General features: G+C 44.8%; 1 protein-coding gene across 2 annotated transcripts in view; it reads right to left on the bottom strand.

Annotated features, from left to right (window-relative positions):
- Positions 1-18,981, bottom strand: part of LOC125437545 (hexokinase HKDC1-like) — a 33,199-nt gene that overhangs the window by 4,448 nt on the left and 9,770 nt on the right. For both annotated transcript variants that reach the window (XM_048505209.1, XM_048505208.1), the window contains exons 2-10: positions 14,633-14,795; positions 9,014-9,162; positions 8,245-8,364; positions 7,408-7,503; positions 6,947-7,046; positions 6,528-6,711; positions 6,259-6,414; positions 5,392-5,625; positions 1,791-2,095 (exon numbers count right to left, since the gene is read on the bottom strand). In XM_048505209.1, coding sequence (XP_048361166.1) covers positions 1,791-2,095; positions 5,392-5,625; positions 6,259-6,414; positions 6,528-6,711; positions 6,947-7,046; positions 7,408-7,503; positions 8,245-8,364; positions 9,014-9,162; positions 14,633-14,774 — 1,486 coding nt within the window. In that variant the 5' untranslated portion in view covers positions 14,775-14,795. The remainder of the gene's footprint in view (positions 1-1,790; positions 2,096-5,391; positions 5,626-6,258; positions 6,415-6,527; positions 6,712-6,946; positions 7,047-7,407; positions 7,504-8,244; positions 8,365-9,013; positions 9,163-14,632; positions 14,796-18,981) is intronic.

The raw sequence follows: 18,981 nt of genomic DNA, 5'->3' as shown, positions 1-18,981 counted from the left end.
ATTCCAAACACCAATCACATGTTGCGTGAAGAAGTGTTTCCTTTTATTAGTCCTAATTCTTCCCCCCAGCATTTTCAATGAATGCCCCCTGGTTCTAGTATTGTGAGAAAGAGAGAAAAATTTCTCTCTGTCAACATTTTCTACCCCATGCATAATTTTATAGACTTCAATCATATCCCCCCCCCTCAGCCGCCTCCCTCTCCAAACTAAAGAGTCCCCAAACGCTTTCTTGCAGCCTCTCCTCATAGGGAAGGTGCTCCTAGTCCCTCAATCATCCTTTGTTGCCCTTTTCTCTCTGCACTTTCTATCTCCTCACATATCCTTTTTTTGAGATGCACCAGAACTGGACACGAGTACTCTAAGTGCAGTCGCGACTCTCACTGCTTTATATAAGGGCATGACAATCTTTGCAGTTTTATTCTCAATTCCTTTTCCTAATGATCCCCAGTGCATAGAGCTTTGCACCTTTTCACAGCTGCCATGCATTGAGTTGACGCATTCTCATGGAACTATCAACTAAGACGCCCAAATCCCTTTCCTGGCTCTGTGACCCCTGATAGCGCACTGGACCCTTGTAGCTTGTATGTGAAGTTTGGATTTTTTTGCCCCTATGTGCATCATTTTGCATTTTGCTACATTGAACTGCATTTGCCATTTCTTAGCCCACTCACCTAATTTATCAAGGTCCGCTTGGAGCTCTTCGCAATCCTTTGTGGTTCTCACCACCCTACATAATTTGGTATCATTGCAAACTTGGCCACCACGCTACCCACCCTTACTTCCAGATCATTTATGAATAGGTTAAAGAGCACTGGTCCCAAAACGGATCCTTGGGGGACACCACTCCCTACATCTCTCCATTGTGAGAACTTCCCATTTACACTCACTCTTTGCTTCCTGTTTCTCAACCAGTTTTTAATCCATAGGAGGACTTCCCCTCTTATTCCTTGATTGCTGAGTTTTCTCAATAGTCTCTGGTGAGGAACTTTGTCAAAAAGTTATATTGAAAGTAGAATTACTTTGTAGCATGTCTTTAAAAAATCAAACTTCTTTTAGTAAGCAACAAAATATGAATCTAATAATTTATGATGAGACACCCATTTATACTACCCTACCGCCATCACAGTAAATGCCTTGAAGAGAACAGCACAAATATTAGGGAAGAAGAAGAAGAAGAAGAAGAAGAAGAAGAAGAAGAAGAAGAAGAAGAAGAAGAAGAAGAAGAAGAAGAAGAAGAAGAAGAAGAAGAAGAAGAAGAAGAAGAAGAAGAAGAAGAAGAAGAAGAAGAAGAAGAAGAAGAAGAAGAAGAAGAAGAAGAAGAAGAAGTTTGGATTTATATCCCCCGTTTCTCTCCTGTAGGAGACTCAAAGGGGCTTACAATCTCCTTGCCCTTCCCCCCTCACAACAAACACCCTGTGAGGTGGGTGGGGCTGAGAGAGCTCCAAGAAGCTGTGACTAGCCCAAGGTCACCCAGCTGGCATGTGTGGGAGTGTACAAGCTAATCGGAATTCCCCAGATAAGCCTCCACAACTCAAGCGGCAGAGCTGGGAATCAAACCCGGTTCCTCCAGATCAGAGTGCACCTGCTCTTAGCCACTGCTCTTAGCCACTGCGCCACTGCTGCTCAGAGGGGGGAAAGAGGTAACAGCCCAAATGTGTGCAGGTGAAATTGTTACTGCTCACCCCAGAAGGGTTTAAGATTATTACATTTCTCAGAAAGACTTGCAAAGCTTCTGTGGATCTACAAGGGCCCTCAGAAGCAGGACGTCGCATGATTTTATGGCTTCTGACCTGTTCCATCTGGCGTTCCACAAACAAAGGTTGGCAGCATTCTCACAGTTGCTGTCGGATGCGATCCTTTCTTCAGGCCCCGCTCCATCTCCATTCTCATTTTGTTTTTTACTTCTACAAGGTCCTCTTTGGTTAATCTGAAGTACGCCAAGACCTCATCGATCTGCTTGCGCTGTGATAACAACCTGTAGGCAACTGCGGTTACCATGGCGGCTCCTTTGGCACTGCCGCTCTCGGAGAGCAAGAAGCGAACGTCGCAGTTGGGGACCAGCCTTCGGACTACTTTGTGAAGACGCTTCGCGTACCTCAAAAAGATGAAGCATTTAAAATCTTTGCAAAATACCACCTGTGTGGGTTTGCCCATTTCAAATACAAAGTGCTCCACACCACCACATTTCATTTCCCCCTTTCCTTACACCAGGCTGCAGTTTCACACATTACAGTGAAAGATGTTTTCCCCGTTGCCCTCAGCATGGCAGGTCCACCCAGCATGAGCACATCAAGGAGTTTCCCACAGAGACAGAATTTTGTTCAAGCTATACAAGATCTGAAAGGGGCAGACCATCTGCACAGACTGAATTGTGAGATTACCGTGTTTCCCTGAATATAAGACAGTGTCTTATATTAATTTTTGCTCCCAAAGATATGCTATGTCTTATTTTCAGGGGATGTCTTATTTTTCCTGTGTTCTGTTCGTCGGGCATGCTTCCAAACAAAAACTTTGCTATGTCTTACTTTCGGGGGATGCCTTATATTTTGCACTTCAGCAAAACCTCTACCATGTCTTATTTTTCGGGGATGTCTTATATTAGGGGAAACAGGGTACTTCTTATCAATAGTGGGATCCAAAAATTTTAGTAACAGGTTCCCATGGTGGTGGGATTCAAACAGTGGCGTAGCGCCAATGGGGCTAGGCGGGGCACAACAGGGGCGGGGCGTTAATAATTTCTCTGTTACTGTAAAAAAACTCTTACTGTAAAAAAAGTTCCTAATTTCCAGCTAGTATCTTTCTGTCCATAATGTAAACTCATTATAGCAAGTCCTATCATCTACTGCCAATAGAAACAACTACTTCTCCTCTAATTGACTGCCTGTCAAATACTTAATACTGCCTTTCAAATACTTAATTTTGTTTCTAGAAATCCAAAGGAGGATACTTTCCTTAAACAAGGAACTTTACCATATTTCTAAAACATGTTTTTAAAACAGCCCAACAGGGAGAATTATCTCGTTTTCTACCTTCACTAACAACAGGACTTTATGATTTTTGGACCTAATGGAATTTCTAACGGAAAAGCAGACCCAATTAGTAACCCCCTCTCGGCACACACAAATAATTAGTAACTCACTCTCGGGAACTGGTGAGAACCTGCTGGGTCCCACCTCTGCTTCTTATACCAGCAGCTCTGACGGTAGTACAACACTAGTGGGGAAAGGAGCCAATGCCATGCAATCCTATGGCTTCTTCATATATTACTACAAAGATGTAGAGCCCAGACCAGAGGTAGGGAACCTTTAACACTCAAAGAGCCATTTGGACCCGTTTTCCACGGGAAAAGAAAACACTTGGAGCCGCAAATAATTTGACATTTAAAATAAAGATAACACTATATATATTGGGTTTTTTTACCTTTTACTCCACTCATTCTGAGAAGCGCATGGATGCGCCCGCCCTGCTGCCTGCAGGGCGGGCAAGGATGGGGCCAGCGGCTTGGCCTTGCCGGCCACCGGGAAAGCGCCCACGGGCAATTGGTGCGCTCAGCCTGCAGGGTGAGCAAGGATGAAGCCGGCGGCTCGGCCTCGCTGTCTGCCGAGAAAGTGCCCGCCCCACTCCAACGGGGCAGGCGAGAGGGGAAGCCCACGGCGCGGCCGTCCGCGGCCAGTTGGTGCGCCCGCCCTGCTGCCTGCAGGGTAGGCAAGGATGAAGCTGGCGGCTCGGCTCGTGGAGCCACAGTGCAAGGGCAGAAGAGCCGCATGCGGCTCTCAAGCCGCAGGTTCCCTACCCCTGGCCCAGACAGTGTAGAAGTGGTTGTTGAGTGGGTGCACCAACACAGTGATAAAGTATGAATAAAGTCTAGTTGGATTTTATTCTGCCTCCTACTCAACCCATGTTTAATGTGTATGCTATGTGCATTGGCACTGCATATAAAATGGCCAATTACCCACCGGCACAGAGGCACGCGGGGGGACAGGAAGCACGTCATGGCAAGAAATCTTGTCCCAATGCATTTCCTGTTTGCGGCGCATCTAGAAAGGAGGACCATGTCACGGGGCAGGCTTTAGCTTCCTTCCCACACCATTTTTCTCAGTCAACACAGCCCCTCTTGAGGAGTGTTTTAGCCTCCTGCAGGGCTGCACAAACACAGACTGCTGCATATGAAACCTCACAAATTGGTAAAAAAACGTTCCTAGGGCCGTTTTGGCTTAGCAAAATGGCTGAGGTGGAGGAGAGAAGTCCCATACCATACTCCAAATTGGGTCCTGCAGTACTTGAGGAAATATGTTCATCATAGCTGCCAGGTGGCTACAAAGAAAGCTAGTTGAATCTGATGCACATAGGGGCAAAAAATTAAACCTTCACATACACGCTACAAGGGTCAGTGCTATCAGTGCTGTCAGTCACAGACCAGGAAAGGGATTTGGGCGTCTTAGTTGACGCGCAATGCATGGCAGCTGTGAAAAAGGCAAACTCCATGCTGAGGATAATTAGGAAAGGAATTGATAATAAAACTGCAAAGATTGTCATGCCCTTATATAAAGCAGTGGTGCGACCACACTTGGAGTACTGTGTTCAGTTCTGGTCGCCACATCTCAAAAAGGATATCAAGAGATAGAAAAAGTGCAGAGAAGGGCAAAGAAAATGATTGAGAGATTGGAGCACCTTCCTTATGAGGAGAGGCTGCAGCGTTTGGGACTCTTGATGTCTGAGGGGTATATGATTGAAGTCTATAAAATTATGCATGGGGTAGAAAATGTTGACAGAGAGAAATTTTTCTCTCTTTCTCACAATACTAGAACCAGGGGGCATACATTGAAAATGCTGGGGGGAAGAATTAGGACTACTAAAAGGAAACATTTCTTCAAGCAACGTGTGATTGGTGTTTGGAATATGCTGCCACAGGAGGTGGTGATGGCCGCTAACCTGGATAGCTTTAAAAGGGGCTTGGACAGATTTATGGAGGAGAAGTTGATGTATGGCTACCAATCTTGATCCTCCTTGATCTGAGACTGCAAATGCCTTAGCAGACCAGGTGCTCAGGAGCAGCAGCAGCAGCAGCCCATTGCTTTCACATCCTGCATGTGAGCTCCCAAAGGCACCTGGTGGGCCACTCAAGTAGTAGAGTGTTGGACTAGATGGGCTCTGGTCTGATTCTTTTTTTAAAAAAAAGCTGGAGATGCCAGTGCTTGATCTCAAGACCTTCTGATCCACCTTCACTTACAACTATCCCAGCCAAGTGACCTTGAATCTGCCTTTTTATAGCTATTCTTCCTGTGAACATTTGCATAAATTAAATGAATGGTCATATGCAAATAAGCAACACTACCTTCTCCCTCTGGGAGAGATGAGAATCTTGCTTAGCCCACTAAACTATTGACTTACTGTGGGTGTGTCTTGTACAGCGTGCCATCCATGCCAACAGTTGTTCGCATCCTAATCAGTTTTTTATTTTCACGGAGACGAGTCAGAATGGCCGCTAAGACTGAGGCACAAAGGTTTGCTGAACGGAATGAAACAATGGTGCAGACATGCTGTGCAGCAATGCAGTCTTCTTCGGAAGGGGTCAGGCCCAGCTCAGTCAGAATTTGTTTAGTATTGTTCAGGCCTTCTTTATATCTAAGCCAAAACAAAGGAACCAGAAATGTTGTCAAGAGTTGCCAGTGCCACTTCAGGGAAGGGGGGGTGGGGGGGAGCAGCAATATTCAGTCACTTTTTGTATAGGTCCAGTACTTGGCCGGAGAAACAGTCTTTTCTGAAACCTGATTAAAAATGGTCTGGACCGCCCTATTTTATTTGTTCTGCCCTATTTGTTCTGCCCTATTTTAATTTATTTAATTATGTTTCAGCATCTATTAGCTGCTTTTCCTCCATGTGGAGCTCAAGGTGGCTTATAATATTAATCAAATATGTTGAATAGATTTACATAAAACATAAAACCAAACTCAAATCACAATTCAGGACTTCCTTAATCAAATGCAGTCCTAAATAAAACTGCCTTCAGTGACCTCCTTCAGGGAGATGTCCAAGAAGATTGTTCCATGATTGTGGGGCTGCCACTGAGAAGGCCCTACCAAATTGGCATCATCCCCCGTTCTGGACTTTACTCTGAACTGACTTCTGTGGGGCTGCCAAAACAGATAAATTTGAAGACAGAATCAAGCTACTCAGCAATCAGATTCAATGTTCATAACAGGTCACAGCAGAACTGAACGAACTCCATTTGTGGAAAACAGTCTTAAAATGTCTTACTTCTCCATGTCAGCAACATGTCTTGTCTCAATCTTGCCCTTAGTGCAGAGATCTGTTGATAACTTCCCATTGAAAAGTAAACCTTCCTTTGCCATTTTCAGAAGGATAAGTCTGACAAGTTCTCCTAAATACAATCCACTGATCATCTTCTCAAATCTGTGATTGAACAAAAGTTGCAGTTACAGAATGCGAAGGTGTCCAAATGAACCCAAGCCTACCAGCTATGTTATCAGAAAGAAGACTTATGCCAAATCCAAAACTAAACTCACAGCTGTTTCCCAGGATTAATAGAACCCAAGTCAATCTCTCTGTCGAAGTCAGTCCGAATGCTTTCTAATGAGCCATCATCTCCAAAGGCTCCCCATTCAGTGTTGATGCACATCTGCCCTTCATCGCCTTCCACAAGTTCAATATTGCTCATTTCCTCCATGTAGCAAGCATTGGTGCCTGTTCCTGAGCCCATCAGATTCAATGGAAGAAGGTGGGATGGGGAGAGACAAAGAAATGTATAAAGTAGGAATACAACTGTTACTTTTCTAAGAAAAATGGTAAATTTTTCTAAGAAAAATAACTCCAGCTTTTACAGGATCTAGCATCCACTTCCATACTTAATTGGTTTCGGTTGTAAAATACTCATTTCAGCTTATGTTACGCTGGCCTTGCTTCTTATGAGATGTTACAGAATTACCAATAATGACACCAACTTCACACCGTCGATCATCATATCCGCAGGTCATCATTGTTCCCACTGTGTCATTTACCAAGGCCAAGACGTCCACATCAACATCCTAAGAGGGACAAATGCAAACTATTAGGCAAATTTAAAAAGTATCAAGCAATAAAAAGAATTAAGTTAAATATATATACATATCTGTATGCATACACACACACATAGCTTTTGATGGCAGGGAAAATCCCTTGGATGACATACAATTGGATGGGGGGGAAGTTTAAGCTAGAAGTGTGTTTTCCATTGAAACCAATACTTAAAGGCAATAGCTTTGCTTTATTTCTTATCTTATTCTCCTTCTAAAGAGCTCAGGGTAGCATACATGGTTCTCTTCCCTCCTCCATTTAATCTTCTCAGCAGCCGTATAAGATAGAGGCTAAGCAAAGAAAAAGCAATTGGTCCATGGTCTCCAAACTTGCCTGGTGTTTCCTGAGGGCTTTGCGGAGAGAGCTCACAACATCTGTCTGTTGCACTCCTCGGACTTTAAAGTGCTTTGTCCAAGAAAGCAGCACACCCTAAAAAAGTAACAATTATTATTATTTATGATTAGTTTTTACACAACATCACTGAGCAGTGTTACATGGCAATGTGCAAAACACACAGACTAGCTACTGTGCTAAAATGGGGTTGCTTTAAGCTTTGTAAATTAGATTTAGCATACTCTCATACTTCTGTGGGAGGCTTTTCCAATGCCTTGCGGTGACATGATACTCTGAATCTTCGTGCCTTCCCTCCACATATCTGTTGCCTCCATTGTCCTGTGTATACACCAATGTTACTCTTTCTGTCCTTTTAAAGCCCCAACCCCTGATTTTTAAATGGGTAGATTTTACAAATACTTTTGCAGTTAGAATTAAGGCCACCAGCGCCTGGCAACCGGCAGACAGCAGGAAGGGAGGGAAGGAAGGAAGAACAGAAGTACCTCTTTGCCAACTGAATGACATCAATACTGATGAATCAGGATTGGTATCCCCCTTCCTGTCTCAGGTACTAATGAATTTAGAGACACCCTGATGTGAATTTGCATTGGTTTTTGATGCACACTGGATTATTTTTTTCCCTTGTAAATGACTTTGGCTCCTTTTTGGAGAGGAACAGGATCGAAATATGCTAAAATACAATCATTTCCACCAATTTTGTGGAATAACCTCTGTATCCTTTTAGAATAAGTATAGCACACTCAGCTCTGGAACGCCACTCGATAATTCTATGGGCCCAAAGCCAACAGTACTATTATGGATTAGTGTTGGTCTTACCTCTTCTAATTTATTCTGCTTACAAGGAAAAGAAAACGTAAAGCCGAGAGGCAGTTTCTTGTGTTTTATGTCCTTGGTCTCCATGAAATCCGTGAGACACTCGGCAACATATTTAAACAGCTACATAAAAAAGAAAGGAAACATTTACCAGTTACGGTTGCATCATGTATTTTTCCTGCTCTCTCATATTCCTGCTCAAATGGAACAGAAGGTAGAACAATAGCAACATAAGCAATCAATTTATAGTCGAAGGCTTTCACGGCCGGAATCACTTGGGTGCTGTGTGGTTTCCGGGCTGTATGGCCGTGTTCTAGCAGCATTCTCTCCTGACGTTTCGCCTGCATCTGTGGCTGGCATCTTCAGAGGATCTTCGATCCTCTGAAGATGCCAGCCACAGATGCAGGCGAAACGTCAGGAGAGAATGCTGCTAGAACACGGCCATACAGCCCGGAAACCACACAGCACCCAAATCAATTTATATTTTTATGTAAGAGAAAGAAAGCTGTAAATATGATCCAGACCTGCAGAATATCAGCATACTAGTGAACAGTGATCTAGTTACCCTGCAGAAGCAGCCTGCCTAGGATCTATCCTCCTGACCCCCTCAGCAAAAAGCAGCCATGAGTTTTAGTAAGTCATGCTTCTTTTCAGAACTGATTGCTAAGCCTTTGATCTGGAGCCTGCAAATATTCAAAATGACTAAAGCTGGCCTAACCAAACACATCATGCAACACAATGAGGAAATCCCCAAGTGAGAGACGCTACTTACATCCGTTCCATTCCCATGTATGATTTCTTTTGGTGTTGGGTAGAATTGACTCTCCATTTGGACATGTTGCTTCCCATCTTCAGACACTTTGACTTTCAGGACTCTGAATTTGGAGCCTCCAAGGTCTAAAGCGAGGAAGTCGCCCTTTTCTGTAATACAAACAACCGATATGATCACATCTCCATTCTGTGACTAATTGCGCATCTTGAGAGTCCTGCATGGGTATTGCCGCTGCTCCCAGATTAGGTCTCTATAACCAATAGTCTAGAAAACTAGGAGACATTCAAAGGCTCATTTCAGTTCTTGGTTTACTCCATCAGCCATCTGCTGTTACTCTACCAATCTAGCACCCCTTGTGTAACAGCAGATCAATGCCAGAACAAAGGACACATAACTTTGCATCTTGGAAGTTTAAGAAAACAGACTTAGGAATGTGTGCAGTGATTTTGTTTTCATCTTTGTCACACAACCTTGCATACGTTCATTTTCTTTCTCCATTTGTTTCAGTGGGGGAAACATTACCATCTGTAACTCCCCGCATCCCCATCTAACTGGGATGATATTTGTGGATTTGAAATTTCAAGTCCCTCACAGAGGCCCTTTCCACACGGACCGTAAACAGCGCCCTGGGGATGGCAAAAACGCCATCCCCAGGGAGCTGTTCGCACGGGAGGCGCAGCTGCTGCGCCGCCGCGCCGCCCTCGCTCCCCCTGAGCGGCGCGAAGCCACTGTTTTCTCACCTCACTTCCCTAGTGAGGTTTTTGGAAAACGGCAGCTTCCAGCCAGCTGGCATGAACGTCTCCGTGCTCTCCAGCTCCCTGCCACCCACTTCACTGCCCGTTCCATCGGCTTACCGTCCATCTGTGTTGTCGTCAGCTGGTGCCTGGGGACACTCGATGCACTCTGGAGCTGGGAGTCGCTTCCTCCGTATAGGGGGCACTCTGGAGCGATGCAATGCATGGGTGGGGACGCATCCCGTTGGAACAGCAATGCCCAAGGGCAGCTGCCCAGGGCATCACGCTTGATAGGGGGGCAATCAAAGATGCTGGGTCTCGCTTTTAGGTATTTTAGTGGTTTTTCCATGTTTGGCCTGCAGGGGGCGTGCAGTTTTAGGCTAGCGGCACCACAATTACAGTGAATCACCAGGAGACTGTCCTTATGCTACCTCCCAAGTTTGGTGAGGTTTGGTTCAGGGAGTCCACAGTTATGGACTCCCAAAGTGGGTGCCCCTATCCCCCCCATTGCCTTGGCTCCAATGGGAGCTACATGGGAGATGGGGGCTACAGTTTTCTGAGGGTCCATAATCTCTTGGCCCCCCCTGGAATCGATCAAACTGCACCAAACCTGGCGTGAATTATCACTAGGGACAGTGCTCGCCTGATGAGACCCCTGAAAGCTGCCTTGGAGACCTATACCTTCAGAAATGTGCGCCCCCACTTTAGCCTGCAACCCCCATTGACAGCAAAGCAGAAAACTCAATGCACAACAAAGATTCTCATCGCAAATTTCGGGATGTTCTTGCAGGGAGGGGTGCATTTTTGAGACGTGATATCAGCACCCAAATTTTTTCAGGGTATCATCTGGAGACTGTCATGATGGCACCCCCCCCCCCCAGGTTTGGTGGCAGAAGTTTGGTTCAGGGTCCCAAAGTTATATGGACTCTCAAAGGGTAGCCCCATCTCATATGAATACGTAATTGCACCTGTAGCCGAGACGCATGTGCGCGTAATGCACCAGCCTTAGAAGCAAAGAATACCTTAATTGCCTTAGTACACCTGCCTTAGCAGTACACCTTGCAGGTAATACACCTTTAATACATAGCCAGGTGCCTCCTAGTACAACTTAATACACCTGCCTTAGTACACCTTAGTACACCTGCCTTAGTGCACCTTAATACACCTTAATACACCTGCCTTAGTACACCTTAGTACACCTAAATACACCTGCCTTAGTACACCTCAATACACCTGCCTTAGTACACCTTAGTACACCTCAATACACCTGCCTTAGTACACCTTAGTACACCTTAATACACCTGCCTTAGTACGCCTTAGTACACCTCAATACACCTGCCTTAGTACACCTTAGTACACCTTAATATACCTGCCTTAGTACACCTTAATACACCTGCCTTAGTACACCTTAATACACCTGCCTTAGTACATATTAGTACACCTTATAGTACACCTTGCCTTAGTACACTCCTTTAGTACACACAATCTTAGTACACCTGCCTTGGTGCACCTTTAATACACCTTAATACACCTGCCTTAGTACAACTTAGTACACCTTAATACACCTGCGCTTTCGCAGACAACCTTTAATACACACCTTTAATACACCTGCTCTTTAGTACAAGCTTTAGTACGCAGCCTTAACATACACCTGCCTTAGTACAATCCTTAATATACCTTAATACACCTGCGCTTTGGTACACCTTTGCAGTAGTACACCTGTCTTAATGTGGCAACCTTAATACAACCTTAATACACACCTGCCTTTGAGTACCCAACTTAGCAATACACTTGAGTACACCTTGCCTTAGTTACGCACCAGGTAGTACACTTTAGTACACCTACTTGCCTAATGGACGCTTAGTATACCTGCCTTCGCACACCTTAATACACCTTAATAAACCTGCCTTAGTACACCTTAGTACACCTTAGTCCACCTGTCTTAGCACACTTTAGTACACCTTGGTACACCTGCCTCAGTACACCTTAATACCCCTTAATACACCTGCCTTGGTACACCTTAGTACACCTTAGTACACCTGCCTTAGCACACCTTCCTTAGTACACCTTAGTACACCTGCCTTACTACACCTGCATTAGCACCCCTTAGCACACCTTAGTACCCCTTAGTACACCTGCCTTAGTACACCTTAATACACCTTAGTACAGCTTCATTAGCACACCTTAGTACACCTACCTTAGCACACATTAGTACACCTAACTTATTACACCTGCCTTAATATACCTTGGTACACCTGCCTTTGCACACTTTAGTACATCTTAGTACACCTGCCTTAGGACACCTTAGTACACCTTAGTACATCTGACTTAGCACACCTTAGTACAGCTTAGTACACCTGCCTTAGCACACCTTAGTACACCTGCCTTTGCACACCTTAATACACCTTTGTATACCTGCCTTAGCACACCTTAGTACATCTTAGTACACCTGCCTTAGCACACCTTAGTACCCCTTAGTACACCTGCCTTAGTACACCTGCCTTGGCACAATAATTCCTTTAGTACAACCTTTTAGCTACAACCTGGCTTAGCACACCCTAATACAATCCTTAGTTCACCCTGCCTTAAAGCAACAAATCCTTAGTACACCTTTGTAAACTCTCTTTAGCAATAACCTTGTAGCATAAACCTTTTTTGAGTACACCTGTCCTTAGCATACCTTTTTAAGGTAATTAACCTGCCTTAGAAGCACATCTTTTGAAGCACCAACCTTAGTTAAATTAATCTCTGTTGCTTTTTTTTTGACACCTTAGTACACCTGGGTAGTATCTGCCTTAGTAAATTACACCTTTTTAGTACAGCTGCCTTAGTACTAACCTTTTTGAAGTACAGCTGCCTTAGTACTAACCTTTTAGTACACCTGCCTTAGCACTAACCTTTTAGTACACCTTGAAGTACTAACCTGCCTTAGCAACACCCAGTTTTAGCATAATCCTGTATTGCTAAGCACCTTATTCGTGCCGTACACTGTCCTTAGTACACCTCTGTACACCTGCCTTAGCACACCTTAGTACACCTTAGTACAGCTGCCTTAGCACACCTGCCTTAGCCCCCATCTCCCATTCTTTCCAATGGGAGCTAAGGAGATGGGGGCTACCCTTTTGAGGGTCCATAGCTTTGTCCGCCCTGAACCAAACTGCACCAAACTTGTGGGTAGCATAAGGACAGTCTCCTGATGATACGCTGAAGTTTTGGTGCCGATATGTCTAAAAATGTATCCCCTGCAGGCACCAATGTCCTGGTGCAAAAAAATGTTTTGGTTGTGGTGGGGTGGCTGTCCATGGGGGGGGGGGGGGGGCATCCAACAGGTTTTGCCCAGGGCTCCAGTTTGCCTCGTTACACCCCTGGGGGGGCGTGTCCCCTGGTCTCAGCGACGCGCCAGACGGCCACAGAGACGGTAAGTCGATCGGGCGACGGTGCAGCGCGGCGCCGTCGTCCCGGTGGGGTTGGGTCGGCGTCATGTACGGAAACGGCTAGAGCTACAGCTTCAAGATTTTCTTGAGGCAGCCACTGTTTAGGCCTCATGTGCCACAGAAATGACCTGTAGTGTCGCCCTCTAACCCACTGGATGTGATCCCTAGCAAAATAAAACTGGGAAGGCTTGGCTTCCTTACTCATCGGAATAGTCTAGCTGCCTGCCCTCATTTTTTTCCCAGTTGTGTATCTGCCACTCAGCATTGTGGCAGAAGGGAGCTGAACCACTACACATTTATTCTGTTCTGAAAATCTCAAAGGAATAAGACACATGTCCAATCTGGGATATTCCAGCCCTAGACATAGTAATTCATTTTGACCTAAAGCAGAAAATGTGGTCACATCTCCTGGCATTTCTTCAGTGGTCTCGAGCTGCCTGCTGACTCCTTATAGAACAAGAACCACAAACCCACTGGAGAGGCAAACAGCAGCATTTTCCCACTGCTCAGCCAGCTTCTAAGACAGTGATGGCGAACCTATGGCACAGGTGCCAGAGGTGGCACTTCCAGCTCCCTCTCTGTGGGCACGCCAAGCAGCACAGAGTTCATTGGCCATGTGGGGATGGAAAATCACCTCCCCCCCCAGACACACATCTAGGAGCTGGCCTGGAGCCCACTGAGCAACGATGGCAAAGAGGACCAATGAGCATGACGTAGCGGCCTGGTGCCTGCCGTGGTGCTCCAGGTGGAGTTGGGTTGGCCCGAGGGGGGGCAGGTAGGCCATTAGAGGAGGCAGAGTTGGGCATAGGAGAGCTGCACAGGAGCAGTGCGCGTGGGACTTGCTGGAGGCTAGAGCAGGCAGGCCCCTGCTCGAGCAGGTGGGGCAGAGGAAGAGGGAGCCAACCTTTTTTTCTAAACTAAAACCTCAGCATTCAGGTTAAATTGCCAGGTTGGCACTTTGCGATAAATACGTGGGGTTTGGGTTGCAATTTGGGCACTTGGTCTCAAAAAGGTTCGCCATCACTGTTCTAAGACCTCACTGTTCTCTCTCTCTCCCCAGTGACTGCTGACTGCTTAGAACGAGCCCTTTGCCAAACAGCAACAGTTCATCACAAACTATCCTGTAATAAGATGGCACAATAAACCCCAAGACTGCTTAGCTTCACATCAGATGGCGCATCTCCTTGTAGTAAGAGATTATAATGAATTTGAATGCTACGAATGGGAAGGTGACCTTACAGAGCAAGACTGATGATACCATACTGAGGAAGTGGACAATAATGTATTCCATGAAATGAGCAGATACCAGGGGCTCATCTGTTTGCACTTATTTGAGGACTAATACTGGGTATATTTTGTCTCATGCAAGACTTCTGTGGCTAACTGTTATGTATACATGTTTGTGTCAACATTAAATATGCTGTCATTTTGCACTACTATAGTTCGCTTACCTGAGCCATCAGGAGTTGATCGCACAAATGTTGGCAGCATTTTTAGGGTAGCTGTTGGGTTGGTGTCTCTTCCCAGGCCCTTCACCATCTCTGCCTGGAATTGTTTCATCACATCCAGTAAGACATCATCAGAGAGGCGCATGTGGTAGAGGTACCTATCAACCTAGAGCAAAACATGACAGACGCCATTACTATTGTCAGTTGCTATCATGAAATAGTACAAGTGTCTTACCTTCAGTCAAGCAGTAGTTACGTGTGTGCAAGTCAATATTTCTGAACAATATGATCATTTTAAAAGACATCTAGTGAAACAGAGCTTCTGTCTCAAATGTTGAAAAGTTACTATTAGAGTTGTGCATAACCTCACTCACTGACATTTTGTGCCTGGTTCCACTTCATGCAGCAACCATCTTGTGGCTGCACCCTCCACCCTGTGTCAGAATTCCCAAGGTGCCTGCAGGATCAGAAAGGTTGGGGACCCCTACCATCAAGTCTGCCCTTCACGTTTCTCCCAGGGGAACTCTTCTCTGTAACCTGGAGATCAGCTGTGATTTCAGAAGACCTCCAGGCTCTATCTGGAGGTTGGTAACCCTAGATTCACCACCAAGAGCTCAAGCACGCTTAGCCATAAACATTACATGCACTGGAGCATCACCGGTTTGGTAAGGCATATAAATAGCGATTAAAGTTAATTAGCTATAAGAGTTAACAAATTATGAAAAGATAGGCTAGTATTGAGTATATGATTTAATTTAGAGAAACAAATCAACGACTGGACGAAGTTCAAGTCTAAAGGTTGTAAGTAAAGTTTGTAGATCAAGACAATTCCCAAGTAGGGGAATACATTAAAAATTTTCTTAACTGTCTATTTTAAACAACATTGTAACTGTTTATGTTGATGTATAATCTGTAAACTCAATAAATACTATTTAAAAAAACATTACATGCACTGGCACATCTTCTCTACCATTTACTATCTTTTTGGCATACATACCTGTAACTTAAAGGCACCTGGAGTGGAAAAGGTGAGATCTTCTTGTGCAAGAAGTCCCATAAATGAAGCCCATTCCTAATATTATGAAGTTTTTCTAGGCTTACTTATAAAGGTATCCTTCCTATGTCCACCAGGACTTGCAGATGTGTTACCGAGAAGTGCTGGAAGAGATCCCAATCCCTCCATAGAAGTTCAAGTTCCTTGATTGGGTGCATGACTGTTTGTATCAGTTTGAAACTCATTTAAATCCAGAATAAACACATCCTTGAAGACACTAGGCTGGGTTATCTGTGTGGGCTGGGAAGGGATGAAAATTACCAGGTGTGGTGGAAAATATACCAAGAAAAGAATGGAGAATGAAAAGGCTATTTTGTGAGACCTATGTTTCTGGGGACACACATGAGTTTCTTCAACAGGTCCGAAAGCACCATCCCTCAAGACAGCTGCAGGCTGAAAATTTGGCACAGAAGAATGCAGAGACTCCTTTTCCCTGTGTGCTGCAGTTGAGACCTTAACCAGACACCGCCTGTGAAGGAGTCAAGAAGAACTTGCAACTCACACTGTTGGCCGAGTGATTACACAAACTGATTAAAGTGTAGAGAAAGCTTTATTCAGGAATCAACATACTTGAGAGTGAAGAGTGGAGTTAGAGGCACGTTTCTAGCTACATCACTAGCTGAGAAAGAGAGGTGAGTCGTGGAAATTTCAAGAAGAAGCAGGATGTTGCCCTAAGAACAGCAACAAGGAAACAGATAAGAAATGGCATTTGTTCAGGAAAGAAGGTGCTGACCTCTCTAGCCTATGATCTAACTGGTCTTTCCCCTTGCTACCCCTGGCAGGGTTGTTCTTCTCTTCTTTTTGTACAACATGTTGGGAGAAACAACACCTTGTGTGTGTTTTCCCTTTGCACATCGAGCAGAGCACTCAGAAGCTAAACACAGCGAAGCTTACCTGGACAACCGCGTGGGCAAGCTTGGGAGAGAGAGAGAGCTTAGGCACAAAAGAAAGTCAGAGTCGTTTGTAGTTTCTAATGTATTAAAAAGTGTATTTATTAGTGAACTCCATTCTGGATGGGAAGGTGGAGAGATAGGTTCACTAACTATCCTATTCTAGCTGGATGGAGACGGATGCGCAGGAGACACATCCTCTCCCTAGGCATGGTGAAAGTAAGATGGAGAGTTCTGAGAAGAAGGCGGAAGCAAGGGAGGAAGTCCCTAAGAGTATCCGTCTAATATCAAAGGGATAGAACCAGCATGATAGAGTAAAGGTGACAAATTCCTAGGTCCCTTTCTAGTCACTGGCTATCTAGTAAAAAAACCCTCTATAGGTTGAGGCAGGAAACAGCGTAAAGTCCCTTTCTTTTAACACAACACACATTGCTTACTCAAACAATCTGCAACTTCATTACATCCAGCACAAAGTGAGGAACCCAGACCCAACCTTTGTGCTCACTTCGTAATGTGGGAAGCGGCAACCACATAGGCCACACCCAAAGTTTTGAAACCCTGAGGTGTGGCCAACCAGCCATGGACTTCACAGTGCAGGACTCTCCTCCCTCCTTCCCCTATGGACTATGGAGAGCTCCCCCCACCCCCGCCCCAGTTTTGTTCTGGGGAAGGTCAGAAGAGAGTGACAGCATGTGGGAACAAAATGAGAGTCTGCAGCAAGAGGAGGAACTGGCAGAAATGAGCTCCCGTTCTTCGGAAGCACCATGAAGTCTGCAGAACTCTGCTGCTGGATACCTACCACAATTCTAAAATAAAAAGTTTAATATCACTTCGTGAAAGCAACTGCATCAACATTTGAAGTAGCTCTCACAGTCATGCTGTATCAGGCTTACGTAAGGTTGTCATTAAATACAGACCTAAAAAAAGGAATAATAAAATTTCTATAGCTATCGAAAGAAACAGAAGGGGTGGGGGACCCTGATTAGGTGTTTTTTAATAGACTAAAATTAGCTGTGTTATGCCTACAAATCCGCTGTACAAATTACTCTATTTCTCTGATTGGCTGGGGCTGCTCAGAATCCCAGGCAGAGAGAGGTCTTTTTGACAGTAGAGGCCACGGACTGAGCGTACAATCTCTTTTATGTGCTTTACCACAAGAATAATGGTCTTCCCCACAAACATGCTGCGAACTGGAAACATCTACATGAAAAAAGCATGCTTCCTGCCACTAAGGGTATTATAGCCAAATGCATTTTCAGATCTGGGTAGTCAATCATTTCTAAGAGGTCATCTGAAATTAGTTGGAGCATAAACGCACCAAAGTTCCACGAACTTTGGTGCAAGGGCTAAAAGCATATAAAGGACTTACATGTTGTACACCACCCGGAGCCCCTCAGTGATGGGGCGGTATAAACGTCTAAAGAATAAATAAATAAAATAAATATAGTTAACCCCAGGGGTCCCCAGTTTTTTTGAACCTCAGGAGATGAAGCCAGTCACAGAACAACTGTGGCAGCTGAGTTTCAGTCACACAGCGTAGATCCTTGTGCTCTGGGGGCAGTTGCTGCCAAAGCAACATTTTAAAAATTTGCACTGCCAATCAAATCTCCAATGGCCAATCAGAAGCCTGGCCAGGCAAAAAGCCCTACCAGGCCCTGCTCACATTGTGAAAACACTTGGTGAGTGCCTGGAAAGTTGTTTGTCAGGTGCAATGATGCCCAGGAGCATTGCACTGCGGACCCCTAGTTACACTGTCATCAAAATTGATGGGACTTAATTGTGTCCTTGACTTTTAAAATGTTATTTCAATGAACAGGAGTGCTTTGCCATGATTCGAAAGGGTTGCATTTTGCCCGTCAGTTTGTGCTAGGAATTTGCAGCATCCAGTATGCCTTATGTCAGAGGCTAAGGTTTTTGTGATCTTTATAACCAACCAGAAATGTTAGGCTGATTCCGCATGGGCCAAAAACAGTGGTGTGAAAACGATGTGAAAACAGTATAAACCCTTTCACACCGTTTTACGCCCTTTTACACCATTTTCACACTGTTTTTGGCCCATGCGGAATCAGCCTTACTTTTTGAATAGAATGGATTTTAGAAACAGTCACCTGGTGGGGGTATAACACAAGTCACGAGAGTGACGTAATGGGAAGAGAATTCTGTTTATAATGATGATGAACAAACATTGATTCGCTCTGCATTCACGAGGCATAGTTGGGACATATTTTCTTTATCTCTTTTAAAACCAATGAGCAGAAATGATCTATTGCACTTACATGTAATCACAGACAACTATAGTTGGAAACCTCTGGGTGTCTGTCAGGGCCCTGGAAAAGGCAGTGAAGTAGCATGACGGAATAAGAGGAACTGGGCAGAGCAACAGCACAAAAGATTTTCCTCTGGGATGT

Source organism: Sphaerodactylus townsendi, linkage group LG08 (assembly GCF_021028975.2).
Source record: "Sphaerodactylus townsendi isolate TG3544 linkage group LG08, MPM_Stown_v2.3, whole genome shotgun sequence".
In the NCBI taxonomy this organism is placed as follows: Eukaryota; Metazoa; Chordata; class Lepidosauria; order Squamata; family Sphaerodactylidae; genus Sphaerodactylus; species Sphaerodactylus townsendi.
This window is presented reverse-complemented; position numbering and strand designations above follow the sequence as displayed.